Source organism: Triturus cristatus, chromosome 1_1, assembly GCF_964204655.1.
Source record: "Triturus cristatus chromosome 1_1, aTriCri1.1, whole genome shotgun sequence".
NCBI lineage: Eukaryota > Metazoa > Chordata > Amphibia > Caudata > Salamandridae > Triturus > Triturus cristatus.
The window spans coordinates 101,261,018-101,277,237 of NC_140579.1; the positions used below are offsets into that span (position 1 = coordinate 101,261,018).

Below are 16,220 nucleotides of genomic sequence, written 5' to 3' on the forward strand. Positions count from 1 at the left end.
AGTGGGCACGGGTGTAGTTGTGGAGGGTCAGGAACATATCATCTCTCTGTACTCAGAAGATCTCCTACTCTACTTGGCAGATAGCCTAACGGGGGCGGAGACAGCTTTACAACATCTGGGAGAATTTGCACCACTTTCTGGTCTCCGGGTCAACAAGGCCAATACCTGCTTGTTTCCCATTTCACTGGGAGTCCAGCGGCCACGGGCTGTTCCAAGGGAGTTGGCTTGGTCTCCCCCAACATTAAATACCTGGGTATGCAGATATTCCACTCACTGGAAGACCTCAGGGAGGTTGTCTAGGATGGTCCTGCTCCCTAGATTACTGTATTTTTCACGATTCTGCTGCTTGGTGTGACTGTTTCCTAGACGCCATAAACACAAAGTTGGCTCTCGGTTCGTGGACCTGGCTTTAGTACTAGCAAGGAGACCGATCGCAATGGCTTGGTAGTCAGTGGTGGGACCAGGGGTGAACACTTGGACGAATGACGTTGACATATCGGCTAAGGCTGAAGAGTGAGCCCTGATTCAAAAAGACACTAGGGGAGAACGTGATGCCTAATAGCAGAGATGTGGTCAGAAGTGCTGCAGGCTTGGGAACACCCAGAACGTGTAACGGGAGGGGAGCCCTGACAGGATGGAAGGGCTGGATGAGGGGGAAGAAAGAGACTCCTCCGAGGACACGGAAGGGGAAGAGGGTAGCCTATATGTGGACACACCCATATGACTCCTGTTTTTTGAAATAATAACTTTTGAACAAATTTGTTGAGACATGTGTAAAAACTGTCTTAAAAAATCCCAATAAACATATGTTTCCCAGAAAAAAAGGAACACTACAACTGTATACAAAGTCTATGAAAAATCAATTGGTGGAAAAACGAGTTTTGGGACCCACTTTTTTCTTTGCACCTCATTAATGAATCACTGAGAAACTTTGTATCATCATCAACCAATGCAGAAACATCCATCCTAAAATTAAATTTTAAAAATGTATATATATTTTACATCGCGTTCGTTACAACGCAAGTCGTTACAACGACTTGCACTGGAGGGCTCTGGACTTAGGAATAGTATGATTTACTATCCAAACTCCAGTCTATGTACAGTAGGGAAGATGTTGGAATAGTAAATCATACTATTCCTTAGGTTAGAGCGCCATCCAGCGCAAGTCGTTGTAACGACTTGCGTTGTAATGACTGCGATGTAAAGGCATTGCGATGCAATGCCCGCGTTGTAATGGATTTCTCCCCGGCACTGGACGTGGCACTTGTTCTATTTTGGGAATATAATATATATATATATATATATATATATATATATATATATATATATATATATATATTCACTGAAAAAACCACAGGTTTCACACATGTTATAGTTAGCTGGACATTTTACTGATAAAAAACCAATGAAATTCCCCCGTTATAGTTAGTGCAGGCAACTATAACTCACGCGACCGCAATCCTCTGCTGATGCTAATACTGTATTTAGACAATTATTTGCCCATGTCTTCTTCCATTAAATTTTAGCTATACATATATTACAAATATTTTTTTTTCATAAAGACACATATGTCATCAGCAGAGGATTGCGGTTGCGTGAGTTATAGTTGCCTGCACTAACTATAACGGGGGAATTTCATTGGTTTTTTATCAGTAAAATGTCCAGCTAACTATAACATGTGTGAAACCTATGGTTTTTTCAGTGAATTTGCAAGGTTTTTTAAATGCTAATTCCTAACTATAACGTGTGTGAAACCTATGGTTTTTTCAGTGAATTTGTACGTTTTTTTAAATGCTAAGTTACTTTACGCCATTCGTGGCGTGCGCGCCCACTTAACGCAGTTCGTTCCGTGCGCGCACGGTGCGCTTCGCGCACCGTGCGTGCACAGTGAGCACGCGGTGCGCTTTGCGCACCGCGCGCCCACTTTACGCAGTTAGTGCCGTGCACGCACGGTGGGCACGCGGTGCGCTACGCGCACCGCGTGCCCACGTTACGCTGGATGGGCCATGTACGCACTATGCACTTCGCGCACCGTGCGCACATGGAGGACATATTATGCGCTTCGTTGTGAAAGGAAATCTTTTAGATTACCATAAATGTTGACACATATGCCATGCACAAAGGGTGCCCGTCGGGCACCATTTGCACACGGGGTGGGGAGAGTGTGGATATTTTTTTTTTTTTTTATTTAATTTTACCGTACGCGTACGGTAAGCGTAATCGCGGATTTTTCAAAAAAATTAAAAATTGATTTTTTGGCCTTGGTGGTTCTGTGGGGACACCTTCATCAAGGCTAGGTGGTTAGGAGCTGTCTAAACAGCCCCTTTACATGTTTTTTCCATTGTTATTCGTCCACCCCTCAGAGTGCGAGAGAGAAAATGGCGGACGCAGCTTCCTGGTTTCGACCGATTCGAATGTTTACTAAGATCTAACAGCCAATCAGAATCGCGCTCGCGCACGGCACCGTACGCTTACGGTAAGCTTACGGTAAGCGCACGGAGCGCAGCCACAGATATATATATTGATTTAAATGCAATTTTCTCAGGATCTACTTAACAGATTTACACCAAACCTACAAAAGGCACTTCCTTGACCTGTAGACTACCTGTCTGCCAAATTTCAAGTAACTCTGTTCAGCCGTTCGGGCTGTAGCTGTGTCTAAAGGTCCTATGGAAAAATGCATGGGAAAAACGCGTTTTGGGACCCCCCTTTTTTCTCAGCCCCCGCTTGACGAATCCCCCCGAGACTTTCAGGGTAGGAGCGGAGCGTAGCGCCCCACCTATTTTGAAAATTTCGCGAGGATTCGTCGACCGGCGCCAAAGTTATTCCAAATAGAATGTTGCGGTTTTCCTATGGAAAGAGGGTCCTAACTATAACTACCTACTGGCGACCGCCAGTAGGTAATATATATATATATATATATATATATATATATATATATTATCTACTGGTGGTCACCAGTTGATAGTTATAGTTAGGACCAAGTTTCCATAGGAAAAGCGTTTTTTGTTTCCCCAATAACTTTGGTGCCAGTAGCCGAATCTTCGCGAAATTTTCAAAACTTATGGCCCGCTCTGGTCAGCTCCTATCCTGAAAGTTTCGGGGTGATTTGCCAAGTGGGGGTCGAGAAAAAAGGGGGGTCCCAAAACGTGTTTTCCCCATGTTATTTTCCATAGGAAACGTGAGACACGGCTACAGCCCAAACTGCTGAACGGAATTACACCAATTTGGCAAAAAGGTAGCCCTTGGTTCAGAAAGAGACCTTTTTGTTAAATGGTGTAAATCCATTCAGTATTTCCTGAGGCATTCCAAAAATAACAAGTTTTGATATCTGGGCGGAGCCTAACCCTCCGAGCACGAGCTTGGCTCTAATTGGTTGGTACTGGAGTGAATGCATGACATTGTTCTGCATTCTGTCCATCAATTGTCGTTTTTGCATTTGTCACCCCGAGTGGGAAGGGTATGCCCAGACGTGGGTCCCGTGCTCTCCATGCCACTGGAATCAAGCTATCGTGGCTGAAGAGGGGTGAAACCCCGAAACCGGTCCTAGGATGCTTGTTTCCAGTCCAGGGCTGGACTGTTCCCATGAGGCACAGGGTCAACACTGATTTGCATATGGCTGGGTTCAAACTGGAATGGCATGGTGAGCAAAAAAACGATGGATTTAGACCCAGATCTCTGTACTGGGGTGAATGTATGACATTGTTCTACATTCTGTCCATCAATTGTTGTTTTTACATTTGTCACCCCGAGTGGGAAGGGTATGCCTAGATGTGGGTCCCGTGCTCTCCATGCCAGATCTCTGTACTGGGGTGCATGTATGACATTGTTTTGCATTCTGTCCATCAATTGTTGTTTTTGCATTTCTAATTGGTTGCCAACACTTCAAACCAGGAAGTGTTGGCAGCCATCTTGTCCCTCAGACGGAGGGACAAATAAGAGTGGTAGGCAGTGAATACAAGCATTGGCTTCTCGCCAGGAAAATGTGAACACTTTTGTGAAGTTCTTGCGCAGGTACTTGACTTGGGGTGTCTATTGTCTCGGCTTTCCAGCGGCGCTGGGAGTGCGCCCCCACCCTTTTTCATAATATTATTGTACGCGGCCATGAGAAAGGCCGGGACACACGCTAATTGGTAGGACACATAACCCCGGGGCGGGCGGGAGCCGGTGGTGGGAGCCGGGGATGGGGTTGCCGCAGAGACGCTGTCAGTCACGGGAACCCAATCCGGGAGTGGGCGGGACCCCTCCTCCTAGGGTTGACAGCTCACTGGGCTCGCAGCGAAGCCCGGAAACCTAAGCCGTGACCGGTGGCCAGCCGGAGGGGAGAGCAGGGAGCACTGCACCTCCTGAGGCTGAAGGGGGCGCTGTGGTAACGGGTAAGGGTAGTTACATATGTTTTGCAGCACTGCATTACCCATAGGCTTTGACACAAACCCTGCAGAAGTGCACGCCGCACTGAGTCTACGGAGTGATACCAGCAGCGCCTCAAACCAGAGCACAAGTGCACAGAGAGCTCGTGAGAAGACCACCAAGGGCCGAGGAGCAGCGTGCGTGCCACTGTCGGCGCACGGAGAGTGATGTAATATGTGACGTCATCAGCAGTGCATTGCGGGGCGCGAGTTATAGTTAGCTGTACTAACCATAACGGGGGGATTTCTATAGTTTTCTATGAGTGAAATGTCCAACTAACTAACCAATTTCTAACTATAACGTACCTGAAACCTATGTTTTTTTCTGCGAATTTCAAAGGTTTTTCAAATGCTAGTTTCTAACTATGGCTACAGAGGTAGGACATGTGAAGAAAGAAGAAAAAATGCACAGAAAGAAGCAAAAGAAATGCAGAAAGAAGCAACAGAATTCCACAAAGATGAAGAAAAGTGCAGGAAGAAGCAAGACATGTGCAGAAAGAACCAACAGAGGAGCAGAAAGAGGCCTTGTTGCAAAATCATCCTGTGTCCACAACTTTTTCAGACGGGTACTGGTGGTAACTAACTCTGACTAACCAGGCCTAGAGCCAGTGCTATGCTAAAAGGCACTTAGAATACAGTGAAAACAACTACATACACCAGGGAACACTATGCTCTGGTGTAGCCCTGTGATTAGCATGACCTCCTCTGTAAGGCCCTAGTACATAATAGGGCAGGGGGATTAAAACTACCTCTTAAAACACGCTACGGGGCCCGTTTGCACAGTGGTGAAGGGAGGGGGGGGGCTGAGGTGACGTGTGCAAACACGCCCTGTGGCCGTTTTAAATTGGGAGATTAAGACCCCTTGAATCCTGACGGTCCCTGGGGTCCAACTAGCCCACTAGGTACCTCCAGTAAACGCCACAGAGCTGCGTTGCAGAGAGGTGAAAAAGGGGCGTGGCCTGGACCACCTTTCTGCAACGCAACCTCCAGGACTGGAGGTACCTGGTGGCCTAGTTGCCCCCAGGGGCCCTCAGGATTGAAGGGGAATTAATTCCCCAACTTAAAATGCACCACAGGGTGTGTTTGCACACATTTCACCTCAGGCCCCGCCCCCTCCCCTCGCCACTGTGCAAACGCGCCCCGTGGCGCTTTTTAAGTTAGGGGATAAAGTCCCCTTGAATCCTGAGGGTAGACTGGAAGTGCTCTGGGCTCCTGCTAACCAGGTCCTCAGTGCCAAAACAGTACAATTGTTTCCCCCAATTGGCAATACCTCTAGCACTCTCTGTAACCATACCCTGGTACCTGGGGCATGAGGTACTAAAGGGGGTCCCTAAGGGTTGCAGCACGAATTGTGCCACCCTCATCAAACACATACAAGGCTGCAATTGCAGGCTGTGTGTTGTAGTGCAGACAAAAATTAAAAAACAACATGACACACATCCCTGTGTGCCATGTCCCCTAACAGTGCATTTATTATTTGTACGTCACTACAGCAGGCCTGATAGCCCTAAAGCAGGGTGCACAATATTACATGTGAAGGCATACCTACATGAGCAGATATGCCCCTGTGCTAGTCAGTTCCCTGAAACCAGTGAAAGTGGCCAGGGAAGCCATTTTAAGACATGTGCTAGACACTGGTGAAAATTAGTTACCCAGCTGCATGAAGGTTTCACTGAAGATAGAAATGTTTGGTGTCAAACATCTTGTATTAATATGCCAAAGCAGATTCCAGGGTTGGATTTATTAATATATGCACCCATGGGGCACCTTAAAGGCACCTCCAGAAATCCTACAGCCCCTGGTGTATTGGATGACTGGTATCTGCCAGCCTGCCATCAGAGGCGAGTGCTGCCACACTTAGGAACTCTGGGACAGGGTTATGCCCACTTCCCCCAGGAAGTGATCATATACGGGGCACAATGACCCAAAGGGTCAGTAGCCCATCGGTTACTATACTACACTGCCCTAACACCCCTAACTTCAGTATTTAGCAGAAAACCTGGCACCAGAAAATCAGATCCTAACAACCTGGAAGAAGAAGATGGATGGAGTCACAAATGCAGGAACAGAAGACCCACCAACTGATCTTTTGCCAACCCTGCCAGCCTCCTTGCTGACCTCAACAAATGCACCAAATGAGGACTTGTTTTGCTGCTGCTGAGTCCCCAAAGCCCGAGACCTGCCAGCACTTCACACAGAAACCAAGAGCTCCCAAGAAGTAGTGGACCTGCTTCCGACATCACCTGCAGCCTCTGCACACAGGCCCCCTCTACCGTGACTGCTCCTGGTAAGAAACAAGACACCTAAGGACACCTCTGCATCCTCTGCCCCTCGGCCATGGAGAAGAGACCAAAGGTGTCCCTACATCCCCGTGCATCGTGAGGCCCGAGTCCCCCTGTTGGTTCAGCCCAACTGGCCCTCAGTCAAAACCTGCAGCCTCTTTACACTGCGACTGATCCTCATAGAGTAACACTGGGAACCCAACGCTATTTTGCACCCGGCCGCCCTAGTGCCACTGGTGGTCTTCTGCGGGTGCTGATTGGAATCTTGCCCATCACCTAACTTAACTTCTGGAGACTGGTCCCATAAGTCGCTGTACTGCACCAAAATGTCACAACTGCTTTTCCTCCCATAGGATAGCCTTGCAGCTTCTAAAATTTGAACTAAGTGTTGAGTTTTTGAAAAACGTAATTACCTCAACGAATTGAATTGATTATGGTCCCTAAACATATATAAAGATACCTGTTATTTTTATAAAATTTTGGGGATCTCCTTATTGAGTCATGTGTATTACTTACTGACTATTGTGTGTTTTTGTTGGTGTCTTGCACTCCTCTCTGATAAGCATAAGGCTCGACCACACTTCCCCCTAGAAGAGCACCTTCGAATTGCTAGAGAAAGCCCCTGTCCACTCGTTGCATTATATATCTCATTTTGATATATCATATAAGGAGCCAGCTGTCTACATCTGTTTTTCTACCAAAGATTCTACCAAAGATTTTAAGCATCTGATTAGCACAGTGCCATTCAGCCCTAATGGGTTTAATAAGGCTTCGGGGAGAGGGCCACTTTAAAAACACATAAGGCCCTGTGGGGGGTTTGCCACAAGGCCTAGCCTGCGGTCATGCGCGGCGGGTGTTTGGTGTATGGTAATAAAATATTGCTTAACCTTAAAAAACTAGAAATTCATTGAAAAAAACAAGATGAAAGTAACATTATAATTCAGTGTGATAAAAAGATCTGTTTTTTTTAAAACGAACTTCAGGAATTCACTGAAAAAATAAATGTTAAAGTAATGTTCTAGTTAGGTGAATATATCAGTGATAACATAAACGTTTTTAACTTAAAAAAATCCACAGAAATTCACCAGTTATAGTTAACTATAGCTTGCGCCATTTCCATGCCGTGCATATAACCTCTCATATTACATCACTCATAACATATTCTAGACATCACTAATGACATCAAATTGAATCACTGATGACATCATCCAATGAGTGTGTTAGTTTGATCTCTAGTTTACATAGTGGTGCGAAACTACCATAGTACTTCCACATTTTTCTCATATTGCTGGCAACCAATCAGAGTGTTCGCTCCCGTGGGAGTCTGACTCCCACGGAAAAGAGATGGCCCCAGTGAAAAAAAGCTCCCTGGGCTAATCAAGGCACTCTTATTTTAAAATGGCGCTCCTGCGGACTCTCTCAAGCCTCTCATTGACCAAACAATCTAGATATACAATTATTTTTAAACCTTAATTTAAAAAAAATGACAGAACGGATTTACACCAGAATGACAAACAGCACGATCTGCGTACCAACATCTAGCTGCCTGCCAAATTTGGTGTAATTCAGTTCAGCAGTTTTAAAGAGGTCTATGGAAAATGCATGGGGATTTTGCATTTTGGAATCCCCCTTTTTTCTAGGTCGCAGCTTGACAGATCACCCTGAAACTTTCCATGCACATACTAGTCAAAAAGAGGTTTGTCAAATGGTGCCAAACCACACCCGTAGACCGAATGAGACTAAGGACTGCTTGAACGGGTGGTGTTCTATTCAATAGAACCGGCGAGGGATCGTACCCTGGGCCTCGCCCGCTTTGTAAAATAACATAGCGAGTATCGATGGTACAAACGCTGACTTCGCGTCTCATTAGACGTCAGCTGAAAAGCTGCCTGGTGGAGTTTGGCACAGTCGTCAATTGGAATTTTACATCGTACACAGATTTCTGACTTACAAATGGTGGGACTGCTTGTCCACGTGCCATTTCATTTCAAGTGATTATGTCCTGCTCATAGAGTCACTTTGGTCCTGAGGAGAGTGCTTCGTAAAGAGGATGGACTCGAAATGCGTCGACCTTGTTTAATGTTGACCAGACAAACTTAGGGCTAATTTGTATAGTTGTTCTTGTGCACCATGATTGGGATTCATAAAATAAAAAAGATGTGATATTTGTTTTTTGTGCACTATGAAGGATTATTGTTTTGAATAGGTGATGTCTGGTTGTGACCTCTGATGTTCTTTTACTTGAATAATTCAGTTAAGTCAGGGGGGCTGTGATATATTGTTGAAGTATGAATGTTGTTTAGTGTGGGTAATAAATGTGGTCTGATTGTGATATGTAAGTAGAAAAGAATCTGGAGAGAGAGAGTGTTTTTGTGATTTTTAAATATGGTTGTTTTACAATATGTGCTATTTAATTTATGTGGTATTTACAATGAAAGAATTTGGAACCCCGAAATGTGGAAATGGGTAAATAAATTTAAATTAAGCAAAAAAAAATGCTGGTAGTTGCCTTAGAATTTGTTCGAGGCTGCAGGAAAATAATATTTAGAAGAATTATCAGTACTGGCAATCTGTGGTGTTGTTTGCTACTCCACATAGGCCCTTGTTTCGATTGCATCATACTGAATCTTCGGTACACGGCATGCACTTTACAGTTTCTACCCTATAAAACTGCCCCAGTACTGTCCATTAACGAGCGCAATCTTATGGTTTGGGTAATAACTATGATGGACTGATTTTTCTGGTCATTAACCCCTTCTGTGCCCATGACGAGATAGTCTTGTCATGGAGCGCGGTTGCGCTGTGCCCATGACGAGACTATCTCGTCATGGACCCCGCCCGCTAATGAAAGGGCCGGCACAGGAGGGGGAAAGGGCGGGGCACTCAAGGGGTTAAACCACACGGAATCCCTATTCTTTGCGGGTGCAGTGCGTTCATTGACCACCTGCTGTGAGCAAGGGTGGGGGAGGGGGACGGGGACCAGCGGAAAGGGGAGGTAATGTTATTTTCCAGCAGCGGGATACATTGTATATTTCCTCCTGCTAGAAAGAAAGCAGAATAATACTTGCCTGTTGCTGCGGCCAAAGTCTAGTGAGTTTTCTGCCTGGTTTTACCCGTCACTCGTCAGGTTCTTCTGCATTTGGTAAACCTAACCAGTAGTAATCTGGTGTACCAAAATCCTCACATAAAAGCTTGCATTAACTTCGTGCCACCTGGCCTGTAATCAGGCCTACACTAGGTAACAGCTAGTCCTGCAGTTAATGGTCACTTGTGCCTACTATTTAGATTGGTGAGAGCCCAGAACTGAATACAGCCATGGGATCCCGCTGAGGTCATAACTTGGATCTGTAAATAAACTTTTGCCCGCGGCAAACCCACAACAAAAGGGATGCACCAATTTTCAAAATGGCTGACTTCAAAGACAGCACAGCTTGGTCAGACTGAGCCCTCCAGAGGCGGTGCCCTCCTTACCATCGGTCAGCAGCACAATGACATGCCGGATGTCATCCCAGGAGCCCCTCCTGTTCCTTTCCACGCGCTCTTTCTGAAGCACCATCATGTCATAAACTGTTTTCAGGGCTAATGGGATGTTGGTTCCTGACTTGCCTTTGTGATCTGAAAGAGGAGAAAACAATTGTTGGTGGTATATAGCAGGCTTTCAATATTATATGTTTTTACATTCTATTTCATACTAATGCTGACACTGCATTTGTTGTACCTCAGTTGATATGCATACAATGAACTAGTGGCAGTACATTTTGGTTGGTTTTCTGCTACATTATTCACAACATGCCCTAGGAATAACTGCACAAAGCTTTTTGTGATCTAACTAAAATTGTTGATTTTCCAAAAAACATGCTTGGGCCATTTTTATTTATTTAATTCAATTCAATTCAAGGTCCCCTTTACCACCTTACTGCTTGGTCACATTCCCCTCTCTATCATACATTTCAAGACTCACTACCATCAGGTGACCGCAAACATCAACATAGTGGAAATTGTACAACCTCACTATCATCCATTTTATTACTAATGGCCATCAGATGACCATAAACGTCTAGATAGTACACCCTTCAACTTGTCCTTTTTATTACACATAGCCACCAGGTGACCACTGATGTCTAGACAGTGTAGGCAGTATACCCAGCTCATTGACTGATTCAGTACTCATTGCCCTCAGGTAATCACAAAAAGTACACGATTCATTACTAATGACTATCAGGTGACTATCAGATGGGGTCGCTTGACCCCATCTTCTCCGCAAGCTCCCACGTCTCCTTCAACTACACCACCGAGCTCCACTGGACCGATCACCGCTGCACCCACTTCACCTTCCAGAAACCCACCACGCACCACCCCACCAAACAGATGCCGCACCGCAGCTGGAGCAAAGTCACCGAAGACCAGCTTTCCACCACCCTCGCCCGGAGCCCACCCGCAGATCCGACCTACCCCGACACCGCCGCTCGCAACCTCAGACAGACGATCAACGACTGCGCCAACACCCTCGCCCCTCTCAAGAAGCCCTCCAACACCCACACTAGCAAGAAAGCCAGCTGGATCACCAAAGACCTCCAAGTGAACCTGCTGAAAACTCGAAAAAAAACTGGATCCGTGAACGAACACCGGAAAGCTACACAGCCCACAAGAACGCCACCCGCAGACACCACCTAGACAACGACGCACACAACAGCAAAGAGCTCTTCAACATCGTGAAGGAACTCTCCAACCCCAGCTCCAACACCAACGACATCCCACCTTCACAAGACCTGTGCGACTCGCTGGCCACCTTCTTCCATCGCAAGATCGCAGACATCCACGACAGCTTCAACGCCGTCACCACCCCGGCAACCACTGAGACCCCCGCTCCCATGACCACCACCCGCACCAACCGCCTGATCGCCTGGACCAACATCAACGATGACGACACCATCAAGATCATGAACACCGTCCACTCCGGATCCCTGGAAGACCCCTGCCCACACCACATTTTCAACAAAGCCAGCAGCACCATGGCACCCCACCTCCGGAAAACCATCAACATCTCCTTCGAGACAGCGACCTTCCCGGGAAGAGCTGGAAGCATGCAGAGATCAACGCCTTACTCAAGAAACCCAAGGCGGACCCCAAGGACCCCAAGAACCTCCGACCCATCTCCCTGCTACCGTTCTGGGTGAAGATCATCGAAAAGGCTGTCAACAAACAACTGACCAGCTTCCTCGAGGAGAACAGCATCCTGGACCCATCCGAGTCCGGGTTCCGCAGCAACCACAGCACTGAAACTGCCCTCATCACCGCCACCGATGACATCAGGACCCTGCTAGACAACGGATAAACCGCAGCCCTCATCCTCCTGGACCTGTCAGCCACCTTCGACACGGTCTGCCACCGCACACTTCGAACACGCCTCTACGACGCCGGAATCCAAGAGAAGGCCCTGGACTGGACCTCCTCCTTCCTCTCTGGCAGAACACAGAGCGTCCGCCTCCCCCTTCTGCTCCAAAGCCACCGAGATCATCTGCAGTGTACCCCAAGGCTCATCCCTCAGCCCAACGTTGTTCAACGTCTACATGGCATCGCTCGCCCACATCGCATGACGGCACGACCTCAACATCATCTCCTACGCTGACGACACCCAGGTGATCCTCTTCCTCACCAAGGACCCCCACACCGCCAAAACCAACCTCCACGAAGGAATGAAGGCCGTCGCCGACTGGATGAGGAACAGCCGACTGAAGCTGAACTCGGTCAAGACGGAGGTCCTCATCCTCGGATCCACCCCCTCGGCCTGGGAGGACTCCTGGTGGCCGACTGCACTAGGAACACCCCCAACACCCACCGACCAGGCACGCAACCTAGGGGTCATCCTCGACTCTACCCTCTCCATAACGAAGCAGGTCAACACCGGCTCCTCCTCCTGCTTCAACACACTCCGCATGCTTCGCAGGATCTTCAAGTGGATCCCCACCGAAACAAGAAGGACGATCACCCAGGCCCTCATCAGCAGTAGACTGGACTAAGGAAACGCACTATACATAGGAGCCCCGGCCAAACTCCTGAAACGGCTTGAACGCATCCAGAACGCCTCCGCACGCCTGATCCTTGACATCCCTCGCCACAGCCACATCACACCCCACCTGAGAGACCTGCACTGGCTACCTGTCAACAAGAGGATAACCTTCAAACTCCTCACCCACGCACACAAGGCACTCCACAACACCGGACCAGCGTACCTCAACAGCCGACTCAGCCTCTACACCCCCACCCGCCAGCTCCACTCCGCCGACCTTGCCCTCGCCACCGTCCCCCACATCTGAAGAGTGCTTAATTTGAGCCGTTGGTTGATGGGGCCCACCAGCATTCATTTAGGGGGACCGGCACAAATTTTCTGCATGAGACATTTACTGCGCTCAACAGAGGCAAAAACACAAAAAGTAGAAAGACGGATGAAGAGAAAGATAGGAAAACTATCCCAGAGGAGAAAGCAAGAACCTACAAGAGTGAGATAAAGTGGCAAGAGTAAAGAGACATGAGGTGGATTCCAGACCACACAGCCTTGGTATTCGGCGCGCTGACATTTAATAGCACTGGCTTCTGAGCAGAACTTTAGGCAGCATCACTCCTTCTTTTCCAAATTAAGGTCTGGCAACTACAAACTAGTAGTGAGTTGTGACAGTGCATCAGGTGACCATAAATGCCCAGACCGTGTTCGCCCTCTCCATCGTGCTGTTGTGAATCCCTTTTTGGGGGCCTACACTGGCTCATAGAAACACTAGACACACACAGCCGCAGGTATTTAAAAATAAAAGTGTCTTTATTCTGCACTATTTGTACATAAATATTGTGTGTAATGATGGAGATAATTCTCCCTGTAATCCCTGCAGTCAGACTGTAAGTCAAGTACCTCAAACACATTACATGACACATGTCCACTCTCTCCAGTACAATAGTCTGGCCCCTGCCTGATACCCTCATTCATGTGATCAGCCTCATGGGTGTAGTGCTGGCTGAATGCTTTTGAGAATGAATGTTCTCGCTGTATCTGCCGAGCCGCGCGAGGCTCCCGCATACCCCAGAACGCTGTTGGATCTGCAGTCGGAGAGAGGTCCTATGCAAAGCACCTCGAGGTCCTATGCAAAGGACCTCGAACAATCTGTCCTTGTGGCTGTCTCCTCAAATCTTCAGTACTCTCTGCATCATTTTATATTGAGAGGGGAGGGGGCACCCCTGCGGAGGCGCAGCTTCCCACATGCCCACCTTGAACCACCGCCAGTGTTTCTGTAACAGAAGCACACAGAGGACAGGCCAATGACTGAACACCGCCAGTGTTTGTGTAACAGAAGCACACCGAGGGCAGGCCAGTGACTGAACCACCGCCAGTGTTTGTGTAACAGAAGCACACCGAGGGCAGGCCAGTGACTGAACCACCGCCAGTGTTTGTGTAAAAGAAGCACACAGAGGACAGGCCAATAACTGAACCACCGTCAGTGTTTGTGTAACAGAAGCACACAGAGGACAGGCCAATGACTGAACCACCGCCAGTGTTTGTGTAACAGAAGCACCCCGAGGGCAGGCCAATGACTGAACCACCGTCAGTGTTTGTGTAACAGAAGCACCCCGAGGGCAGGCCAATGACTGAACCACCGTCAGTGTTTGTGTAACAGAAGCACACCGAGGACAGGCCAGTGACTGAACACCGCCAGTGTTTGTGTAACAGAAGCACACCGAGGACAGGCCAATGACTGAACCACCGCCAGTGTTTGTGTAACAGAAGCACCCCGAGGGCAGGCCAATGACTGAACCACCGTCAGTGTTTGTGTAACAGAAGCACACCGAGGGCAGGCCAATGACTGAACACCGCCAGTGTTTGTGTAACAGAAGCACACAGAGGACAGGCCAATGACTGAACACCGCCAGTGTTTGTGTAACAGAAGCACACCGAGGACAGGCCAATGACTGAACCACCGTCAGTGTTTGTGTAACAGAAGCACACAGAGGACAGGCCAATGACTGAACACCGCCAGTGTTTGTGTAACAGAAGCACACCGAGGACAGGCCAATGACTGAAACACCGTCAGTGTTTGTGTAACAGAAGCACACAGAGGACAGGCCAATGACTGAACCACCGCCAGTGTTTGTGTAAAAGAAGGACACCGAGGACAGACCAATGACTGAACCACCACCAGTGTTTGTGTAACAGAAGCACCCCGAGGGCAGGCCAATGACTGAACCACCGCCAGTGTTTGTGTAACAGAAGCACACCGAGGACAGGCCAATGACTGAACCACCGCCAGTGTTTGTGTAACAGAAGCACCCCGAGGGCAGGCCAATGACTGAACCACCGCCAGTGTTTGTGTAACAGAAGCACACCGAGGGCAGGCCAGTGACTGAACCACCGCCAGTGTTTGTGTAACAGAAGCACACCGAGGGCAGGCCAGTGACTGAACCACCGCCAGTGTTTGTGTAACAGAAGCACACCGAGGGCAGGCCAGTGACTGAACCACCGCCAGTGTTTGTGTAACAGAAGCACCCCGAGGGCAGGCCAATGACTGAACCACCGTCAGTGTTTGTGTAACAGAAGCACACCGAGGACAGGCCAGTGACTGAACACCGCCAGTGTTTGTGTAACAGAAGCACACCGAGGACAGGCCAATGACTGAACCACCGCCAGTGTTTGTGTAACAGAAGCACCCCGAGGGCAGGCCAATGACTGAACCACCGTCAGTGTTTGTGTAACAGAAGCACACAGAGGACAGGCCAATGACTGAACCACCGCCAGTGTTTGTGTAACAGAAGCACCCCGAGGGCAGGCCAATGACTGAACCACCGTCAGTGTTTGTGTAACAGAAGCACACAGAGGACAGGCCAGTGACTGAACCACCGCCAGTGTTTGTGTAACAGAAGCACACCGAGGGCAGGCCAGTGACTGAACACCGCCAGTGTTTGTGTAACAGAAGCACACCGAGGGCAGGCCAGTGACTGAACCACCGCCAGTGTTTGTGTAACAGAAGCACACAGAGGACAGGCCAATGACTGAACCACCGTCAGTGTTTGTGTAACAGAAGCACACAGAGGACAGGCCAATGACTGAACACCGCCAGTGTTTGTGTAACAGAAGCACACAGAGGACAGGCCAATGACTGAACACCGCCAGTGTTTGTGTAACAGAAGCACACCGAGGACAGGCCAATGACTGAACCACCGTCAGTGTTTGTGTAACAGAAGCACACAGAGGACAGGCCAATGACTGAACACCGCCAGTGTTTGTGTAACAGAAGCACACCGAGGACAGGCCAATGACTGAACCACCGCCAGTGTTTGTGTAACAGAAGCACACCGAGGGCAGGCCAGTGACTGAACCACCGCCAGTGTTTGTGTAACAGAAGCACCCCGAGGGCAGGCCAATGACTGAACCACCGTCAGTGTTTGTGTAACAGAAGCACACCGAGGACAGGCCAGTGACTGAACACCGCCAGTGTTTGTGTAAAAGAAGGACACCGAGGACAGACCAATGGCTGAACCACCGCCA

The 16,220-nt window shown here is 48.4% G+C and overlaps 1 protein-coding gene across 2 annotated transcripts in view; it reads right to left on the reverse strand.

Moving 5' to 3' along the window:
- LOC146869629 (complement C2-like) overlaps positions 1–16,220 on the reverse strand; it is a 770,906-nt gene that overhangs the window by 391,169 nt on the left and 363,517 nt on the right. For both annotated transcript variants that reach the window (XM_085608924.1, XM_085608934.1), the window contains exon 8: positions 10,163–10,306. In XM_085608924.1, coding sequence (XP_085465050.1) covers positions 10,163–10,306 — 144 coding nt within the window. The remainder of the gene's footprint in view (positions 1–10,162; positions 10,307–16,220) is intronic.